Genomic DNA, 23,021 nt, shown 5'->3' with positions numbered 1-23,021 from the left:
CGTGTACTACCGTACTCCCTATGCTAGGATGACCGATATTGATATGGGATCAATTGGAACTGACTTCGGGTCAGTAAGAGTGGCATGAGACACTCTCTTTTGATTGGAACTGATTTTAGGTTAGTAAGAGTGGTATGACACACTCTCCTTTGATTGGGACTGACTTCGAGTCAGTAGAGAACGGTATGATACATTCTCGATCACTTCTTCTTCTTCATAGTTCAACAAAGCAAAGCAGTGCGTTGATGGCAGAGATAATATAGATTAGCAAATCGATTAGCAGATGGAGTTCTCCATAGTTGAGAGGGAGTGTTAAAATTGGCAACTAGGGCCAACCTCCACATGGGTCATCTTATTTATGACAAATGATATTTTTCTTGGATTCCTCTCTCCGAGAGACGTAGGATTGATCTAAAATCATCTAATTCTGACATGTGCAAATGAAGTTATGAATTTATTTTGATTATGGTCAAAATGTCAAGGTTGGCCAACAAACGTATGTAGGTTGAAAAGCCCAACAGTCACTTCTATTCATCCTCAACATTGGATATAAATGGAAGGTGACTTAGCCTCATTTGGACACACTCATCTTCACACTTCTCTCTCTCTCCTCATTGATTGGGTATGGATTTCTGGGCCTCTCTCTCTCCACATGTTCGAAATTTCAGGAGAGCAAAATTTCACGAGGCCAAAATTTTAGGAAAGCAAAATTTCAGGAGGCTGAAATTTCAGGACATCGAAATTTCAGGAAACCGAATTTCTGGACTGTTGACCAGCGTTGACTGTAGCTAGGGATGAATGCAGGTGGGCTGTTTGAATTTACTTTGACTGGGCTGAATTTTGACTGTTTTGAGGTTTGTTTTATCTTCTTGTTTGGAGGCCAAAGTTGACCGATTTGCTAAGGGTCAAATTTGCCCAGTTGACCAGCGTTGATGTTTCTGGTTAGGGCTCTTTTGTTATTGTTATAAATTATCATATTTGTACATTGTACTATCTCTCTCTGTTGAACTATTGAAGACTAAAAGAAGATTTGATCAAGCGTTCCCCATATGGTGTTTGTCCCTGGCTGGTGCCACATCTTGTGTCCTCTTGTCTTGGCTTGTCTTCTACTTTTTATGTTTATGTTCTATCTGCATTTTATTATCATGTCGATGCGATTTCTAATTTGAATATTGATACTGGGATAATAAAGAAATTGAAGTAAAATTTATCTAAAGCATAGAACATACCATTATTGCCTAAAATTAACGACAAGCCTCTTGGGAAACATCATTTTAATAGGAACACATCGTTACATAACTTCCTATCATTAGGTAACTGTTTGAATGGTAAAATTACATTTACAAAAAAATATTTTAATTGTTGTCATTACTAATGTTAATCTCCACCTTGATAGAAATTTTCCTAATCCCTTTCCCATGCCCATTCATCTTCATTTCTGCAAGCCAAGAGAATCCAAACACCACCACAGGTTCTTTACCAATACTGGTTTTGTGAACATGTCTACACAATTCTCCTACATGTGGACCTCCTTGAGAGCTACTTTGCGGCCATCGATTACATGTTTTAAAAAATGGTATCTTACATCAATATGTTTAGTCTTGTAGTGATAAGCTAGATTAGTAGCCAACTAATAGCACTATGACTGTCACATGATGCAATCACTTTCTTCTGTATCCTTCCAAGCTCATCAAGTAGACCTTTCAACTAGATTGCCTCTTTACAGGAATTTGAAGTAGCTATTATACTCTGCCTCAGTAGTAGACAAATAAATTATTTCTTGAAGCTTTAACATCCAACTAATCACTCCACCTACAATATTAAATACATATCTGGTAGTAGATCCCCTCTTTTCCAAATCACCAGGTAATTAGTATCAACATATTTGCATATTGAATCTCCATAACCATTAAATATGATACAATGGTCACTTGTGCCTATCAAATACCAAAGCACCCATTTTACTGCTTGCCAGTGTTTTTCTCCTGGATTTTCCATGAACCTACTGACAACTCCAACTGCATGTGAAATGTCAAGTCTTGTAGACACAATTGCATACATTAAGTTTCCTACTACATTTTCATACATTACACTAGACATATACTTATTTTCTTCATTAATTCTAAGATTCAAACCTGGAGAAAGATTAAAATTCTCCACATACTTATGTTGTGATAACCAAAGATTTCCGTTTTTCTTGTCTCTTTGTATCTCCATGCCCAAGATCTATTTTGCAACTCTAATATCCTTCATATCAAATGTCTTAGAAAGCCGAGCCTTTAACCTGTTGATCTCTTCCATGTTTTTTCTCGCAATAAGCATATCGTCAACATACAAACCCAAGATAATGAATTTACCATTATCTTAAAAATACACACAATGATCATATTCACTTCTAGTGAATTTTTGGCTCACCATGAAGGAGTCAAACTTCTTGTACCATTTACTGAGTGATTATCTTAGGTCATATTATGATTTCCTGAGCTTGCAAACTAATCTCTTGTTGCGACCTTGTACAAAACCTTTTTGTTGTTCCATATAGATATCGTCATCCAAATATCCATGAGAAAAAGTTGTTTTAGCATCTAACTATTCTACATCAAGGTCAGGTGATACAATTAGCTGTAACACTGTAGGAATAGAAACAAGTTTTACAACTGGAGAAAAAATCTCATGAAATTCAATATCTTCTCTCTGAGAGTACCCTTTTTCTACCAACCTCACCTTATATCTTTCAATATTTCCATCAACATTTCACCTCAATTTGAAGACCCATTTGCATCCAACAATACTTCTCCCTTTAGGAAGTTCAATAATATCCTAGGTTTTGTTCTTGGCCAAGGAATCCATTTACTTGTCCATCGCCTTCTTCCATTTTTCACTATCTACATCATTTGTTTCTTCCTAATAACAAGAAGGTTCCCCATGCTCACTAATCAAAGCAATTGATGAAACAAAATCTTCATACCTCTTGGGTGTTCTTCTTTCCCTTATAGACCTCCTAAGAGTGACCAGTTCCTGAAATTATACAATTTCCTTTATATCTTCTTCACCCTTTTCTTCGCAAGTTTCTTCTTCCTTCTGAATTTCTTAAAATTTTGGGTCTCCAATTGAATTTGTTAATTTGGTGATACCTATTCCTGTTCAACTTTTTCAACATCCGATTTTAGAAGAGAATATTCATCAAACATTACATCTTTACTAATGAAGATATTATGCATAGAATGATCCCATATCCTATATCATTTCACAACACTGTCCTACCCAACAAAGACATAACATTTTGATTTTGGATCTAACTCAGAACGTTGATTCTTTGAAATAATAGAATAGGTATTACAAACAAAAATTCTTAGATATGAATAATCACAAACTAACCTGACCAAACTTATTCTAGAATTTTACAATTAATAGAAACTGAAGGTGATTTGTTTACCAAATAACAACCAATGAATATTGCTTCTTCCCACAACTCCTTCTGTATATTAGCATTATTGATCATGTTTATGACTCTTTCCACAAGAGTCTTATTTGTACATTCAACAATGTTATTTTGTTGAGGAGTATACAAAATGGTTTTGTGTCTGAAAATCCCTTCATTCTTGTAATAATGTTCAAATTCTAAGGAAGTAAATTCATTATCGTTATCAGTTCTTAATATTTAATTGTATTGCTTGTTTTATTTTCCACCATAAGTTTAAACTATTTAAAATCATTAAATACATCATCCTTTCTTTTTAACATATAAACCCAAACTTTCTTGGAGAAGTAATCAATAAACGTTACAAAATAGGATGCACCTCCATAAGACACTGTAGGAGATGGTCCCCTAAGATCAGAATGGATATAATCCAAAAATCCTTTATTAAAATGACTTCAATCTTTAGTTTTTTGTCTACATTGTTTTCCATATACACACTATTTGAAAAAATCTAAACGTAATTATTTCAAATTAGGAAGTAATTAGTGATTGATAAGTACCTAAAGGCCCTTCTCGCTCATGTGACCTAGTCATTAATGCCATATGTGAGTATCTTCTCCTTCATCCTCAGATACAGTCATTTCCTCATTGACCCGAGTAATTCCTTTAAGTTTGTAAAGGTTTTTTACATTCTCTACCTTCATAACAACTAGATCACCCTTTGAAACTCTTAGCACTCCACCTTGACTATTAAATTTGTAACCTTCCGAGTCCAATACTCCCAAAGACATCAAATTCTTTTTAAACTTAGGTACATGTCTAACATTAGTAAATGTTATTATCATACCATCATACATTTTAATTTTGGAATTTCCCACCCCAATAGTTTGACAAGATACTTATTACCCATAAACATAAAACTACCATTCACGACTTGATATGAAGTGAACTGGTTTCTGTGCAAAATCATGTGACGAGAAGCACCAAAATATAACAACCACTCTTCAAAATGCTGAGAAACATTGCAATTAGACAAAACTTCATTTATCATACCTGATTTAGTAGGCAAAACCTCATCAATAATTCCTAATTTGACTTGATTTTATTCCTTCTTCGTGTTTTCGCCAAACATTTTTCTTTTCCAACGTTCCTTCTTGAGATGCCCTTTTCTGTTGCAAAACCAAAATTTGAATTGAAACTTCTTACCTCTTAACTTTTATCTGGAATAACCTATTGATTTTTCTCCTCTCCCCCTCGATCCACCTCTGGCTACCATAGCTTCTGGCATGGAATTTTCAATGCTAGACTTCCTCTGTACTTCTTCATATAACATAGCTCCCACAACATAATCAAATTCTAGAGATACGGTTGTGCTCAAAATGATATAATTCACAAAATGATCCAAATAATCATGCAAGGATCATAACAAAGCAATGGCTTTAGCTTTGTTCTTTAAATTTGACCTCCATATCAGTCAACTAACAACTAAGTGTATTCAATACATTTAGATGTTTCTCAAATTTAGTAACATCCTTCATCCAAATGGCATGAAATCCTTCAAAGGATGATGAGTGGATGTAGGGGCATATGTGCCCCACATTTTTGTATGGATAAATGTATCATGCTATGCACATGTAGAATCTATTTAAAATAGTGGACTATAAACACATTTTGATGATGTGGTTCACCATTTGGTTATGTTATGGATGTCTTCTTGTGAGAAGAGTGGATAGATATAGTTAGAGAAAGGAAATAGTGGATTATGAATCTCATTTGACACTGAATATATGAATCAAATGGACTGGATTTATGGGTTCACATACATTATGTTATTATACCAAAGAGTGGCTTCAGATATAATGAACTGATGCTCACTTAAATGAGACTGAGGTTGACCAACATAAATGTCTAAGGGACTGGGTTGTTGGTGTAAGATAGAGGAATGATTAAGTGTATCATCCCTATAGTGATATGAGACTTTAGAGGTTCTTCTAAATGAGGAAGAATAAAGGTACTAGAGTTGACACCACGAAATGCACTAGGGGGGTTGGGGAGAATTACTTTCCTGGACTCTAAAAAATTGATACCCCTTTACCCAAACATTGAGTGGCAATGTAATGGCCACAAGGTGTATGTGGTTTGAATTCATGGGTTCAAAGTAAGGGTGATTGAATCAATCGTACTCATCATGGATGAAGTCTTTGGACTCCACAACATATTGATCACGGGTTTGCTATGAAAGGAAGTACTCACAATGGTGCATATCATCCCAAGGATAGTCAGGGGTGGTCATCCTTTCCATGATGCCTTTATCAGAATGGAAGATGGGGGAACTAGAGGAAGAGAGACCAAATGATGAAGAGGAGCTACCTGAGGCATCTTCATGAGAGATAAGGCTCACATACACACTGTCAAGGCTAGGAGACAAGTGACTAGTAGATATGAGATCTACCAATGTTGAGACCGAAGTGTTTGTCGAAGAAGGTTCAACAAAATCACAATAGGAGGCATTTAGAGAGTCCCAATATATCGATCCCATGGATGACGACAAGTAGAGAATAGGAGCAGTACTATCTTTCATCTTGAAATTAGGGGGAGGGATCATGATGGGTGGTTGAGAGACCTCCTACTTTGGCATAGGAGTGGGACTAGAACCCACAGGTAGAGGAGAGGTGGAATCACTACGAGCAGCCTCTAATTCATGAAGCACTTGAAGTGTATCATGAAAGTATTCAAGATGAGGAAAATGATGAGAATAATGGCCATAATTATCACAAAAATAACAGGGGTGATTCATGCGTAATGATTTGTTCTTCTTAGTTGACTCAGGTAAGGTGACATGGACCTCAGGAATGTTAGAATCAGGGAAGGTATCAGAGACCACATTCTTGATATGAGGGAGTTCAGGAAAATTATTGGTGGCATGACCAACAACATCACACAAAGCACATGGAGGAGTAGGATTTGGTGGCTTAGGAGGAGCTAGAGTTGGTTGGGGTGCCTTGTCTTTGGTTCCCTTTTTCTAGGCTTCCCCCCTCACCAAATGATTTTGCAACAAGAGTAGGTTTCCGTTGAGGTTTTTGTGGAACTGAAGCAAAGTATGAATCGAGGTCAAAGCAGTGTAAGGTTTAAGTTGATCATGGGGAGTGTTTACAGGAGGATCAATGTGCCAGATTGGGATCCCCAAGGTAATGTTACGTAAACTCAATGTAGCCATGAAAGGTGTAGAATAAACTCACGAGGGTGGAAATAAGAACGATGTATGACCAGAAGGGTAATGCCTTGGGGAATGTCTCCAAGATGATTAAGACCTGGGGGAATGGTTCTAGGCTGAAAAGGACTAGGATAGATACCAGTAGGAGGAAGAGGACTTTGCGGAGTAATACCAGAAGGCCGGGTTAATTTGGGAACAACAAGTTGTGGAGGTGATAGCTATTATGAAGGCATACCAGACCACTTGTGGGTAGCCCGTGATCATTTGAGCATGCAAACACTAGATGAGCTAAGCTCAGAAGGAGTTAGTGGTGGACCATAATAAGCACCAAGCAAGGTGGCATATTTTTAAACTCCAGGAGAGACATTGGTGAGGGACGAGACAACCTTATTGTTAGTCATTGATGAGATAATGTACTGAGGTGAAGTTTGAGACTTAGGATCATAGTACGTCAGCTGATCGATAATAGCATTCTTTGAATTATGAGGAAGCACATCTTACAAAAAACTGGAAATGTGACAGCTGACATAACATAGGTATAACTATGACCCAAAAGGATTTTGTAATCTAATGGGGCATCAATGACCTCGATGTCAATAGAGATGGTCTTGCTAGAAACAGTGATAAGAAAGTTGCAATATAAGCTAAGGGGCTGTGAGGGATGGTCATCCCAAGCACAAAGAGTGACAGTGGATGGGGACAGGTCCGGTGAACCAAGTCACTTATAAACACTAGCAACTATCACAAAGGTGGAGGCGCCTTTGTATATGATACACCATTTAATAATGACATTTCTTATGGAGACTAGTATTTGAAATGCAACAGATGAAGGTGGGGGAGGATGTTCCGACTTGTCAAAGTCAAAGAAAATCATACGATCTTCATGGGGATCCACAACACCCAAAGAAGAGAGTAGATATTTCTGTTGGAATGGGCAAATTTGGAGGACTTCCAACATTGACATGGCAGTAGGAGACTGCGCCAAGTCGTCTACTTTTCTATAGGTATGGGTAGCTTTAGTAGAAGCAATGTTTAGATGTAATACACCTTTGGGGATATTGGGGATAACCTCTACCTTAGGATGAGGGACTTGTAAGGCACCATTGGATGATGACAGAGGCTCAGTGGAAACTTTGGGTTGGGACTCATCACTGAATTAGCACATGGCTTGTCATATTGGTGTGATCGAGTTTCAAGGTTGACTTGTTCAATATAGCCTTGTCAGAATTCATCATAAGAATCTGATAATCATTGTGGCCAGATGGTGGGGGTGGGGGAGTTGTATGACCTTTTGTAGGTTGAGCAACAAGATATCCTTGGTGAGGAAAAGGACTAGTAAGAATAATCATTTGAGATGAATTAGGTGGAGGAGGAGGAGCTATGGGTTGTGGTCTTCTAGAAGTAGTTGCTTGAGCTTCCCATGCTTGATGCATCTGAGGTAAAAGGGGACACTCATGACTATAATAGCCATATACATTGCAATAGGCACAAGGTTTGTTCATATGAAAACCTTTTTTCTTGGGTTGTATACCATATTGTTGGGTTGCAGGATCAGGATGGTTTCCCTGAGGTGCATTAAGTGGTGGACCCTGGTTACCTTGATTACCTTGAGATATTTGGTTCCGATTACCTTTCCCCTTGTCTTAGGGTTGGGGGGATAAGTTGTGATCTGTTGAGCATACACTTGGACTTGTGGAGGAGGTTGTTGATGTGGTAGAGGTGGAGGAGGCATGGGGGGCTGGGGTGGGGGTGCTGGAGGGGCTGGAGCGTTAGGTGGTGCATACGGATAATAATGAGCTGGGGAAACATTAGGATAGGAAAGTGGAGCAACAATTGGCCTTGACGTTTGTTGATGTGGATGGAGATATGCATATGACGTGTTGAGACTTGGATAAGAGTTTCCATGTGGGAGATTGGGGGAGGGATAGGTGTAAGAGGAGTTGGTCCCTCCCGGGGGTTGGCCATAACTCATCGGAGGTGGAGTATATGGTTGAAATTGATGGTGTGAAATGGTTCCAACGATGCGCTCAGCGACATGAGATGTGCCTAGTGCATCAGCAGCGCCAGGCCAAGGAAGATAAGGGAGAAAATATTAAACATAACCTGATTAGGCGTAGATTAGATCAAAGTTCAAGGCTTCTTAGAGCGCATATTCCTCAGATTAAGGGAAGTGAGAAGCAACATATTTAGAAATGGGGGCCAAAAGAGATCTAAGGAACTAATCCATATAGATGCAGTCTTTGAATTTAGGAGCTCTACATATGCTCCTGCTTCTATGTCATTCCTTAACATGGTCGGATAGGCGAGTGGTAGAAGTTTGACGGAAAGAAGTCAATATTTCAGTATTAGTGTCATAACAGAGAGGTAACTGGAAATAGGTTAGAAATGCTTTAGCCAAAGTCACGAAATAGAATGAGTGGCTCTGGGTTGATCGACATACCACTTAGCAGTAACTCTAGTTAGAGTGCGTTGGAACATGCGAAGACAGATGGAGTCTTTAGTGATAGAATTGGATAAACACCACATATGGAATGAGCAAACATGATTTGTGGGATCTTCTCTAGGATTAAATTTGAACTTAGGGATTTCAGAAGGGATTTTAGTAGGCATAGCTGGCCAATTGGGGTAATGGAGAAGAGGATAGTTGATGAGCTGGCTGAAACTAGGGAGACTCAAACCATCCATACAAAGAAGCATTGGAATAGGAGTGAGCATACCGTTGGAGGTTCCACTTGTGGGGTTACTCTGGTTAGTACTTGGGTTACCACCTTGGTTTCTCACACCCACATTGGTGCCTAACATGGTGGTATGGGGTTGATAAGACGCAGAATCAAAGGAAGAACTGGAAAAATCAGTAGAACTAGAGTCATAATGAGGACTCGATGGAGGATTGGGAGGATGTACTCTAACTCGACGAGGAGGAGTAATATGTCCTAATAGAAATTGAGGGTCAATGCCTTGAATTCTCTGTGACAAACACCTAGGGGAACAATGATGTCAAGACAATGATGACTCTAAGGACTAAAGGGTGATGATAGGAGTAAAAGAGCAACAAACAACAAGAAAACACCTAGTGCAATGGTGCCAAGTGTAAACTAACTATATTAATGATGCTACTCTAATACAAGAAAGCACGTACTATCAAAGAAAAATACCTCTAACATATAGGTGGTCTAAATCCTCAAGAAATCCTAAATATATTGTTTTAGATGACCTTCCAAAGAATTTCTTACTTGATGGAATCTCATCCCCACAAACAGAGTTGTCTAGAGGAAGGTAGGGTAGAGGATCAACTGCTTCCCACAACCATTCCTATAGGGTATTTTCCTAAGATTGGTCACTACGGTTACCTTCATCCAATGGGGGTGGTCGAGTCTTGAGATTCTTGGTAATTATCCAATGCACATGATTCCTTGCCGTGGGTTGGGTAGTCTCGAGGAGAACCACTCACATGAAGACCTAGTCTAACCCCCTCTAAATCAGGTTTCTGATGCACTCCGTCTTTGGACCGTGGGATGGTGAAGGATTTTAAGCTCCCTAATATGTCAACTTCTATATTTCAATGTAAGAAATCGATGGGTCTTATTGGAAGCCTATCCCACTGATCCTACACCTAATCTACAAAGATTGTTTGGCACTCAAGCCTAAGTGGGCTTAATCTATGTATGTTAAATTATTAAGGTGTGGTGTTTCAAGTCTTGGCTTAGGGTTTTAACCAAGGTCATGTTCGCTTAGGGTGTAAGTGTGTGAAAATAATGTGTCAAGTGGATGAGTTAATTGAGAATGTTTTATGATGCCATGTGCTACTAAAAACAAGTGTTGAAATAATGTAAATAATGTTGAAAATGGCAGAAAAATAAACAACCAATCAAGCACACAAAACCCCACCCAAAAAGGCTATCAAGTAGCTAAGCAAGAGAAGGAAAACAAGCTACTCAAAGACACATAAAATGCCTAAAAGACCTAATGTCAAAGGGACTAAGATCTAGAGGCACTAATCTGTTGTAAATGGTTTAGACGCACAACAAAATTCAGAGGTGACAAATGTTGCAAAGGATAGGTATGAAGCTCCAAAACCTAGGATGCTCAAGGGGATCCTAAGCGGAAAGTGAAAAACCCAAACCCTAAAGGGATAAAAGGTGGAATAAACCTATCCAAAAGTTTTTTAAAGTAATGGATCAGGATCTGAAAATAAGTGATTGAAAAGTGTTGAAACCCTAGACTCCTCACCCAACCAATCTCTTCCTAATAGTGTGGAGGTGTACTTTAAAACCTAGGGGGATTTTTCCTTCCTCAAAGAGAAAAACTTAAGAGAATATAGGCCTAGGGGATACTGAAAGAGAGATAAGAAACCCTTCCTAGTCTACACACAACACTCTTGGCAATTCTAAAAAGAATTCTGAAAAATTCTCGGAAACATACAAAACGCGGGTACTAACCTGGAAGCAGCAGAAAACACAATTATTGGGCCAAAAAGTGCACTCTAGAACGCAGATATGGGGCTGAAAAGTGATTTTTTCTCCCAAGACTCTTGATCAGTAGATTTCACATTATTTTTTCCACCTCCTGCTTGATTGGTACCTGTGACCTGGGGAAAGAACCAAAAAACCACCAAAATCCAAAAATTTGACAAAAAATGAAAGAAAACTATAAATAAAAATTGAGAGGCTATAAATAGATGTAGAAAATTATGAAATTTACTGAAACTTCAGTCACCCAAGAACTAATTTATTACATCAGCGGAGTCACCATTTGTTGATGACAAATGTAGCCAAAAAACCGGTGGAGTCGCCATTTCTTAGTATGAAATTTATTGGAAGGTGTACCAAAAATATCTCACTTAAGTCATGTTGTGCTTTACAACAACCCCCCATTTCTTATCATTATTTCTTTAGAAAAACTATCATATGAAATGGGTCCCTTTTAGTTTTGATTGGTATCAATATTGTATGGTTCAAAAAGGTCCGAAAACAAAATGAAAAACATTATGAAAACCTTTTCAATAAACCCATTTTGATCATAATAAAACAAATAATCAATCTTTGATCATTGCGATAAAGCGATCGCAAGATCGCATATCGCAATGACATAGGGAGCATAAGTTAATGGCCCATTGGTTTTCACCGATGCGATATCACTATCTGCTATCGGCAATATTCTATGCATGTTCTTAAAGCGCCCCAGGCCATTCACCCCGATGCGATGCAATTTCGTTATCGGCGATCGACGGTATGCTATCCATATTTTCATAGAGCGCCCATACTCCCGATGCGATGCGATATCGCTATCGGCGATCGGGGATTTCAAAAGGTGCCAACATAAGAAGTTAAGCTTTCCCCGACGCCCGATTGCGATAAAGCCAAAAGCGCAGATTTCAAAAAGCCGTTAAGACAGAGGGATATTACGATCAATTCATATTAAAAGCTTGATCTGTCGAACAGTGATTTACCTGCGCTCAACCGCCAAAACATCCAAGGCACGCTTAAACAAATCATTCAGCCGATTAATGATATGATGGGCATTTAAAGGATTGGCAGGTTTAAACGGCCATTTAATGTAATAATAAGTCCTGAAATATTCCCATAGATTGTATTCGCGGCCATTTTGAAAGCTAATCCCTCACCACGCATTGATCAATTTATCTTTCTCATATTGGGTTTTCATTGCCAATTCTCTGTGTTACGTTCATTTTCACCTCTGTGCAGAATTCATCCAAAGAAGAAAACTCAAGCAGAATGGGGAAGAAATCTAAGAAAACCACAGTCGCTTCTGTTGCGCCAGCCACAGGACAAGCCGTCGCTGATCCAACAAACAAAAAGAAAGGATTAATATCTGATACTACATGTTCTGGTCTCGGCAGAACTACTTGGCAAAGTACCTACAATCTGATTGAAGTCGAAGAACCTAAAGTGACAACAGTACAAGCTTCTGCAGATTCAACTCGGAAATCTGATGGTACTTTAAAAGACCTGGCTGACTCCTTCCTTCATCGGATAGTAGCTCGGGAGCAAATTCTCCCATATACAGATGTAGTGCGATGGGCAATTAAGGAAATCCCGATCATGGACAGAACCTTCTGCACCAGAGACGGGAGGATTTTCGGGTCATTCAAGGCTGATGATTTAAGGCAAATGTATCATTTGCCTCAGCCAGAGAAGAAGTACAATAAGGCATTTTTGGAGAAATTCCGAAACGAGAATGAAGTGGAATCCGAACCCATCCGGGATTGGAGACAAAATCCAGCAAAACACAAACATGAATCTTCCGGTAAGTACTCTGTTGATTCCCTATGTTCTCCTTATTGTTATGCGGGAATAATGATGTTTAGATTGTGGGGGTTGCACGACTCTTCTAATTTCACTATAAAAATGGTTCCCTTGATGGAAGCAGCGTGTAACAGTGCAATAATGGATTGGGCCACTATTCTCTCAGATAAACTAGCAACAACTGTTCTTGAGTTTAGAAATAAGACCCGCATTACTGAAATACTAATTCCCCCATTCTATTACAGTGCCTATATGTTAGATACCTTGTGTTTTAATTCTGAATTTCCTGTGCTCGGCTGGAGGTGGACGCCACAATATCCCATGCCTATTCACATATACCATCAGAAATTATGGAAATCCTCTTATAAGCACCATTTATACCAAGTCTGCAATGGCTTTATGTTACCTATTCATTATTCTATTTTTGATAAACCTGCTCCCATGATTTCCTACCAAGCTGGGATTGATTTAACATCAGTAGGAAGATGGTTCGGGGAGGAGAAGTTCACTTATATAAGAGTTTTCGGCAGCCAAGCCGAACCTCACGTCCTTCCTTTGTACATACCTGATAAACTGCTGGCGAGGGAAATAGCTTACCAGATCATTGCTGAGAGTGTTACACAGACTCTCAAGAAAAATAAAAAACAGGGCTGGCCCTCTTTTCCTTTGAGATGCGGTGTCTATACCTTGCATGATCTCAAACATGCAGAGAAAGAAGCTACTAAGATGAAATCATTAACTCTAGCAACTCTCCCTAATAGGCAATTTGATCCTAACAAAGTCGCCTATAATGCACTCGAACAGGCCAAGTTGTCAAAATTTGATCATAAAGAAGATATGTTTGACGACCTGTTCTCCTCAGCTGAGTCAATAATGCAGGTTAAGGCATTTGCCAGAATGAAATATCAAGATGAAGGGTTGGTTGAATTTAACAGACTTAGAGAACAGAGGTTGCAAACTCTGCCTCTAGATCTATTAGCAACAACCCCAACAACATCGTCAAGCGAGCCTGAACGACAACAGTCAAAGGAACCTCCAGTTACAACAAAAGAACAAGAGAAGCCACAGGAGGAAACTCAGACTAAAGGGCAGGAGAAAGAGCAGGAGAAAGTGCGGGAGGAGACCCAGACTAAAGAGAAAAAACAGACCAACATTGAAATAAATGTGGATACTCATATCGATCCTAAATTTCTCCAGGAATGGCAACAATTTGATTCTCTTATCAGTGGTCTGGAATGTTCCAAGAACACTAAAACTTCTAAAGCAGCAGACACGCAGGAAACCACTTCACAACAGGTTCTAAGTGGAACCAGCGGCCCACCCATTTCAAAAGAAGTAGAGATAATACCGAAGGACCCCTCCGATCAAATCATTTTGCAGGTAGAAGAGATTCCTCCCTTGGATGTCTTCTACAGCCCAAGACATAAAGCTATAGTAAAACAACAGAGGAAGAGAAGAAGGACTGATCAACCTTCTCTTTTCCCAGAACAGACGGTCACGGGCAATGTGGTTTGGAAGGAGGAATTTGACCCCTCTGATGACCTGACAAAACTGTCACAATATGCTGGAGCCTATTCGGCAGCAACAATAGATAAGGCATCGGAAGTGAGTCTTTTACTGAAAACAAAAGACCAAGAAATCTTCTTATTACAGGCACAACTAACTGAAGCAAAGGAGAAAGCGAAGCAGGCAAAACAACAATTGTTGACACAACAACAGGTAAACAATCAACTAACTCAACAATTGCAGGCGGAAAAAAAAAGGATTGACCACAGTGCAATCCAAAAGCAGAAAGAATTATCAGAGGCCTTGGCGCAATTGAAGGCAACAAATGAGAAAATGCTAAAAACAAAAGATGAGCAAATTGCTCAACTATCAGCACAGCTCGAGAAAACAAAGGGCGTTCCACAAGTAACTGAATTCAGAATAGAAGCACTACAGATAAATACTGCATTGATAGCCCAAATTAAGCTTCTATGTCAACAAATCGCCCAGGCAGAGCCACTATGTGAATTAACGGCATCCATAAGTGACAAAGTAGAAAAGGCTAGGACGGAATTGGATCAAGCTGAAGAAATGATAGCGACATTTCTTGACTGGCAAGATACTGATCAAGGACAAGCGGCGAATTTACCAAGAATTTTAGAGTCACATAAAGATATACTATTTACAGAATGGCAGTCCCAGTTAATGAAAGCAGAGAGGGCAGTTTCAAGATGCAAATCAACTTCAAGCAATTTGGTTGAATTAGTTAATAACACTCTCTACTTGTCAAACATGATTTCCCAATGCACACCAGGAAAATTGACAGCAATGAAAACATTGGAGCAGTCATGTTATCCAGATCTAGAGGAAAAGGGAAGATTAATCGCTGGAATTAACAGTTTAACGTGGGACACCTATTGGTTCTTCTTGGTAAAACCACACACTCAGAGAGCCGCCCTCAAGTGCCTTACAGATGCAATCGGGTATATTATCCCCGATATTCAGGATGCCACCTATGCCGCCCAGCTCAGCTCTCGCCTCAACAAACCACTCGAAGTGGAGCCGATGCTTGCGATAAGTCAGCTCAGATTTAAAGGCAAACAACCTACTTGATGATTCATGCTGCTGACTGCCAGATTGTTGAGAAAAATATTATCAAAATCAATTGATATCAATTAAGTAGGATTTCAGTTTCATAGATAGTTAGCTTAATTAGGTATTTATAGACCCTTTCATGTTTTTAGAAAGGGTCGTAAAGTTTTGTATTTGACTTAAAGACTGAAGTTGCACTACTGTGCTTCAGCCATATTCTTTTATAAAACTGGACCAGTTATTCTAATTTTGACAAGGAAGCTTTTATGCAAATGTGCACTATTGTCTTCGTTTGAAAGTATTTCTATGTTGGAAGAAGAATCTCAAATAGCGATTGATATTGGGAGTGTTTAGCAGCTCATATGGTACTATTATCTATGTTTGAATCCATTCTTTTCATATGAATTGTTATTTGATTACCTTTGCTATTATCGAATATATGTATGTGTTTTAATAGCATTTCTGTATTCCTTCCACTATTGGATGTTTATGGGATGCCTTTCCTTTGATCATATATGTATCGATGATATAAATAGTGTAGCAATATTGTGCTAATCCTTTGTTTAATGATTTAAGCAGAGTAATTCTGAATGAATAAAAGTCCATGTTTATTGAATAGAGTCATCTACATGCCTGTTTATAAACATAGATCATCAAGCGCTACACTTTAAAAATACAATAGTTCCCGGGATTAGTAGTAGTCCTTTTATTTCGCCGATAGATTAAATTATTCGCCTATCATTAGATTAGTTAACCAATCATTCATTCATCCCTTTTATCCATTTACTGGGAAACTGGTCCCATTATCCCCAGTTGGAGCCACCATTCCAAACAAAAAAGGAGCTGTACTAAGGTCCGGACCGGGTGGTTATCCCCCAATGTTGATACAACGATTTTCGGGGCATCAACAAGTCACTGGTGAAACGTGACCCTAACAACAATTTTTGGGTTCTTAGACTTCAGATATGTAATAATAAGACTATAAAAACCTGCAACAAAATGACAAATGCAATCCAAAGTAGCAAACGACATTATATATCCAATGTGATAACCCAAATGGAAAGACTTATAAAATGAATAATAAATATTTGTTGATAACACCTAGAGAAGGAGATATACAAAAGGGTTTGCAAATCCCCCTCTGTGAGATGTGTCCTTTGATGTCCTTGATGCTTCGGTAATCAATTCTCTCTCTCAATGTGTGAAAAAACTCAGAACAATGTGTAGAATTCAAGTGGGAGTTCAAATGAAAAGAGATGATAATGGTGACAATGATAATGATCATGGTGAAGAATGAACAAAAAACCCTCCTATTTATAACAAAGTATTGAGTTAATCTAAAAAATGGAGAATAATAAAATAATATTGACCAAATCAAGATCTAACCGTTAGGAATACTTTATTATATTTTTTGGAGAGGGAAAATATATTCAAAATGGTCAAATATCTTTATTTAAAAATAATTAACAAATAAAAAGATTTATTAATTATTTTGGGAGGATTAAGAATGGTGTGAAATTGAAATAATTATTAAATATTAATTTAACAATTACTCCAATAATAGATTTAAGGAATAATAAATAAATAGTGATTTATTTAATTATTCCCAGGTGATATAGTCAAACGTGACAAGGAATAATTATCAAACAATGATTTAATAATTATTCCTAGAGAAAATTAAATAAATAATGATTTATTCAATTATTTTCATAGGGGTTTTTAATTTTAATAAGAAATAATTTAATAAGAAATGGTTTACTAAATTATTTCTCCTGGTGAAAGTGATTTTACTATGGTAAAATTAATTCTCCATGGCGTATTTTGATTCACTTACTTAGAAATGGCTAGGTGATCATTTTTTAGTGATAACATAGTTTCCAACTTTACCCACAAACATGTTGTTGAGGTTTCTTCAACAATATTGAAGAGAACATTATCCATCGGGCACAACCTGATGGTATTGAGAGCTCAGGCATCCAAGTCCTCCCATTCCAAATTTTTCATGCCTATAGATATCTTTCTTACCCCATCTAATGCTTTGTGCAACCCTTTTTGAACAAGAAAATACCATATCTTCAGTTTCCATAATGCAAAATTGTTTTACCAGTGAATTTCTCCACCTTAAACTTGAAATTCACCATTTTTTTTATTTTCTTTTGTTCACTGGCTCCTTTATTTAAATGACTGGGTTTTATAAAATATTTGATTTGAATCCTTCAATTAGGGTTTTTGTTTTAAAGAAAATTATGTTTTTTCACTATATTTTTAACAAATAAAAAAATATGCAGCTTCCATTTTCCAGAATTCCCAAATAATTAGTGTTTTCTCTTCTTCATAACAAACCCTACTTCTTTTTTCAAAGAAACCCAAAGCTTAAAAAAGTTTTTAGAAATCCAGAGTTTAAAAAATTGTGGTTATTTGATTAACTATTGAATCTGCTATTAATTTCTTCTTTCCATAGAAACTTCTTAGGATTTTGTTTTCTCTAAATAAAAAAAACCCTACTTTGTTCAACGAGAACTTCAAAAAAACAAATTTCATTCACAGGAAAAATCTTCATAAAAAAAATAAAAAAATTATCATAACAATTTATGTGAAACACTACTAGGGTTTTTAAAAATACTCATTTTGCTTGCTTGATGACTTCTAGCTAATAGGTCCAGATCGTTTTTTCCTCATGTTGTTTCCCACCTTCTTGAACGATTGTCTTGACTTTTCTATGGTAGTTGTTTGCACCCTTGATGATAGCGATTCATAATTTTTGGGAAAAACTTCTCTCCCTTGACTTCTTGCACATTTCTTTTTCACATGGGCCTACATGTTTTCTGTCATTCGGAACTGCACCATTTCTTTCATGCACAAAACAAAAAAATAAATGGCGACTTTATTTTACAAATTGGTATCTGTTAAATGTGGCAGCTCTGAACAACAACTTTAGCAATCATATTTGTGGCTTGAGTCAAATCAAATTGTGGTTCAACCTGCCCTTCACAACTAATTTTCGTCCCTTCCTTGGAGGCTCGATAGCTATGATTTCATTTGTCTATGTTAGTGTACCAAGTTTCACATGATCACCTTGCTCTAATACCACTATCGATATTTTGAGCCTGTAAATTTCATAAACAAGAAAGAAAATGTACATAAGAAACATGATCTAAATCCACACAAATAGACACAAAATTTTATGTGGTAAAACCTTAAAATTGTGTCGAGGAAACCTCCACAGGGAAAGAGTGGAATTCTTATTATTCAAAGTCAGCAGTGACTCTCAGTCAATACAAGCCTATTGGGCAACATCATTTTAATAGGAAGACATTGTTACATAACTTCCTATTGTTACATATTCGTTTGAATGATAGAATTATATTTGTTGAATTAAGGCTTCTGTGATCCAAATCAAGTCTATGAGAAGAGTCTTCAGCGAAAATCACATCATAATTCATTTGTCAATGCATTTCGAACCAACGAGTGTGGTTCATCGTCAGGACGAGTTGAAAAACCAGATCATGGCTGCATGACAAATGAATTATGATGTGATTTTCGCTGAAGACTCTTCTCATAGAATTACATTTACGAAAATTTCTTTTAATTATTGTCATTACAAACAATAATTATCATTAATAAATAACAATAAAATTTAAAGATTACAATATTTTTTTAATATACATAGGTTTCTTTTATGTATTTAACTTATATATTTTATTGAAATATTACACTTATACTATAATTATATCAAATTTATATAATTTAAGAGTGTATGATATAAATAAAAAAGTTACTCTTTAAGAGTGTATGATAGGTTTCTTTTATGTATTTAACTTATATATTTTATTGAAATATTGCACTTCTACTATAATTATATCAAATTTATATAATTTAAGAGTGTATGATATAAATAAAAAAATTATATAAGAGAGACAACAAAATCTAAAGATTAAAATAAATTTTTAATATAAATATGTTTCTTTTATACGTTTAACTTTTATATTTTATTGAAATATTATATTTGTATTATAATAATTTATAAATATAGGAATTTATATAGTTTAAGTGTGTATGGTATAAATAAAAAATAATTAATATATTAAAATTGTGAAGATAAGATAAACAAATAGAAATGAAAAATATTATTAAAATATGGCATTCTATGTGAATTAACAACACAATTCTCAACATCTTCTCAAACTTAACCTGTCTCTAGATTTTTTTTTTTTAAAGCAAGTAGTTTTTGGCCTTTAAGGTTTTATTGTTTTTTATTTTTTGTATTCTGAAACTCTTTGAATTTCTTGTGATTTCATAATGAACATGAAATGAATTTCAATAGATTTTTACAATAATTTTATGAAATTATTGTTTGGCTTGTTCTGCTTGAGATTTGCGAACCTCATCAAATAAATTAGCCTAGGAATGTGAATTTAATCAGCTTTATTCGTCGAAATGAGTGACTTAGGTTTTAATTAAACTTATAACATCTCCCTCATACAAGACTATAAAGCATCTAGCCACACAAAAATACTTCATGGATATTTATGGAGATTAAATCCCTACCATCCACATAATAACTATCAATAGTTAAATTAAAATTATGGTAGCCTTATTTAGAAATGAAAACATCTATAGATGTAATGAACAATATGTTATCCAATAATTTTGACAATATGGTTTAAAAAAAAATCTAACAATTACACACCATTTTGGTTACAATGTTGAATGTTTTCTCTAATGTCAATCCTTGTGACTTGAGGATTGTTAAGCCCCAAGAAAGATTCAAAGGAAGTTGTTTTCTATTACCTTTTTCAATAGGTGTAATAATAATTGTTTATGAGAATGCATCATCCCATGAAAATCTCACATAAATATCAAATCATACTAAAATATATGCAAGTGGTTCTAGAGGTAAAATTCCAGGTTTATTCACAATTTTTTCTACAATTCAAGAGCACCATTGACAAGTCCTACATCAATCCATATGTTTGATGTAAGCATGACCCCAACTCCAACTGCAATAACTAACTCAAGTTCCATGTGTTCCTCATCTTCTTCCATGGAGTAGTTTTCTTTTCCTCTTGTCGTAACACTCGCTGCAATGAGACAATTCAAATTTTGTAAACAATGCTTATTATGATTTTTTACATCATCATTTATTGCAAACAAATGTATTTCCTTATCAAAAGAATCTTTTGTGGAAGCATCCAAGGAACTATTTGTACAATTCATGAGTAACTTCCAATCTTCCACAGTTGGAATTACATCCCTAACATTCATCAACAAATTACAAAAACATTTTTGCTCATTGTTTTGTCCATCTTGTTGAAACACGATGTCAAGGGTCACAACTTTTGTGAATGAATTCCATAATTCTTTTGCAAGACCTTCAGATGCATATATAGGTTTATCCATAATAGGTGGTAACTGTCCCAAATCACCAACCAATATAACTGACCTCCCACCAAAAAAAGTGTTAGCATTTGCTGAGAAAGCTTGACGAAGCCTAGAGACAATGTTTGTTAATATATTTCTTCCAATGAAACTCATTTCATCTATTAGGATATATTTGACATGCTTCAATTCATCTTGCAAGGTCATTAAACGTGGTCCTCAAAGATGTGTTACCTCTTTGATTGGGATTTGAAGTGAAAAATGAATTGTTGTTCCATATATGTTGAAAGTTGCAACCCTTGTAGGAACTAGATGAAGCAATGGACACTTCTCATAAAGAGTCTCAATCTCAAGGGAATTTTTAGTACCTCCAGAAAAATAAGACTTTCCTATATCTGCAATTCCTTGGATTATCATACGTAAAGGATCAACCCTTGATCTATAATGGTCAAGGATAATATCAAATGCTATTCTTTGTTTAACTCCCAAAATTTCAAAAGAATAAGACTTTGAATGTTGTTTAGTATGAATGGTATTTGAATTTTTCTTTTGAGATGCAAAATGAATATCACTATTAGAAGTTTATTCATCCACAAAATTTCACTCCAATTATTCATAACACCATGACCCCTATGTCCAAGCATCTCAAACTCATTATAATTTATAAATTTATTCTTATATAATCCACAAATGATCTCCCGCTTATTTTTCCTAGAATTTGTAGGTGGATTTGGAACTTCTTCTTCATCAAATTCAACTGTTTGAATTGGAGGTAATGGATTACAATCAACATGCCATGGATTGTATCGAAATTTTTCCCAATTATGCACTATTTCATCACTTGTGACCTATATCTATATGGAGATCACAAAAGGTCTTTTATAGTACCAACTCGGACCAACAAAATTCTACAAACTTTTCATCTTCATTATTAGGAGCTAGATTATATTGAGGAAATGCACATATAATAGTTGCATTCTTTAGATCTCCCCATTTATCCCCACGTCGACGTTTGTCGTATGACCATGAATTTGCCACATCTATCAATGGAAGGTTCTCAAGATGGGTAGGTCATGCGATATATGCATTAAAAACCAAATTGTCATTTTTGGTGTTATATGTATCAACACGCACTTGTTTAAAAAAATTCAAACCGACATTTAGAACCACGAATCAACGACTATATTCATAAAAAGGGAGCTCTAAAAGGAAATGGCATGTATCCTATGCACCCATATCTCTGTCAATAATGGACTCACATAACAAACTCCTATATATGCATGTTTATTGTTCATTTGGATTCTGAATAGAGGAAGCACGTGTCAACATATCATGAAATGTTTCTGATCCTTTTCAGACTTTGCATCATATTTTTCTATGTAATTAGTGACCACACACTCTGAAATAGTAGGCTTCTAATCTATATTATCCCTCCACATCAATAAAATTTCACGATTATGTGTATTCAGTCTATCATAATTTTGTCTTCGTTCATACTTTTTTTCTCCATTGACATCAACATAAAGTTTTGAATGATCACATTAATCCCATGGTACCTTATATAGACATACCAACCTTCTTGTCTTCTTGCGTAGGCAATATTTCTCATTGCAAGTGATGTGAAACTCAACACAATTCAAAAGTTCTTCATAATCATTCATAGGATCATATTGAAATATTTGTTGTGTGTCCTTTAAGAAAGGATGACCATCAATATTGAGCGTAACCTAGATATCTCTTTGATGTCGATCATGCAGATTCATTGAGTACACACACATCTATCAAAATATTATTTAGCAATCCTAACCTATGTAGGCTCATCCCAATTCAATGTGTCATGTTAGGAGCATTTTTTAATAATGGAAATCCTTGCACATGTGGAGATCCATGATGTTGTCATTCATAGCAACACCAAAATTCTATAGCTTGATGAAAACACCCAAAAATTTCATTTCGGAACATTGTATGCTTTAAATGCATATATTGTGCTACAATTTGAGGATTATGAATTACGTTGTGACGTTTCCACTTCCCTGCTTCCCCTTGATTTACAAGACTTTTACTAGGCATTAATTTATGCAAATTTAGCCATTGCATATTTGTTGTATGTTTTGACGTTTCCACTTCCCTACTTCCCCTTGATTTACAAGACTTTTACCGGGCA

At 36.3% G+C, this 23,021-nt stretch overlaps 1 protein-coding gene across 1 annotated transcript; it reads right to left on the bottom strand.

Moving 5' to 3' along the window:
* Positions 1 to 20,404: 20,404 nt before the first annotated feature.
* On the bottom strand, positions 20,405 to 21,064 carry LOC149259350 (uncharacterized). Its single transcript, XM_089453943.1, has one exon. The coding sequence runs from the start codon at positions 21,062 to 21,064 to the stop codon at positions 20,405 to 20,407; it is 660 nt and encodes a 219-aa protein (XP_089310069.1).
* Positions 21,065 to 23,021: the final 1,957 nt, after the last annotated feature.

The sequence above is a fragment of the Pinus tabuliformis genome, chromosome 6 (genome assembly GCF_031772625.1).
Source record: "Pinus tabuliformis cultivar Carrire ecotype Pingquan chromosome 6, CPIR1, whole genome shotgun sequence".
Classification (NCBI taxonomy): domain Eukaryota; kingdom Viridiplantae; phylum Streptophyta; class Pinopsida; order Pinales; family Pinaceae; genus Pinus; species Pinus tabuliformis.
The sequence above is the reverse complement of the archived record's forward strand: the minus strand, read 5'-3'. Positions and strand labels throughout refer to the sequence as shown.

Bases quoted from the DNA above. Each gene is read 5' to 3' on its own strand.
- LOC149259350 (XM_089453943.1), bottom strand. From the start codon at position 21,064: ATGACCTTGCAAGATGAATTGAAGCATGTCAAATATATCCTAATAGAT.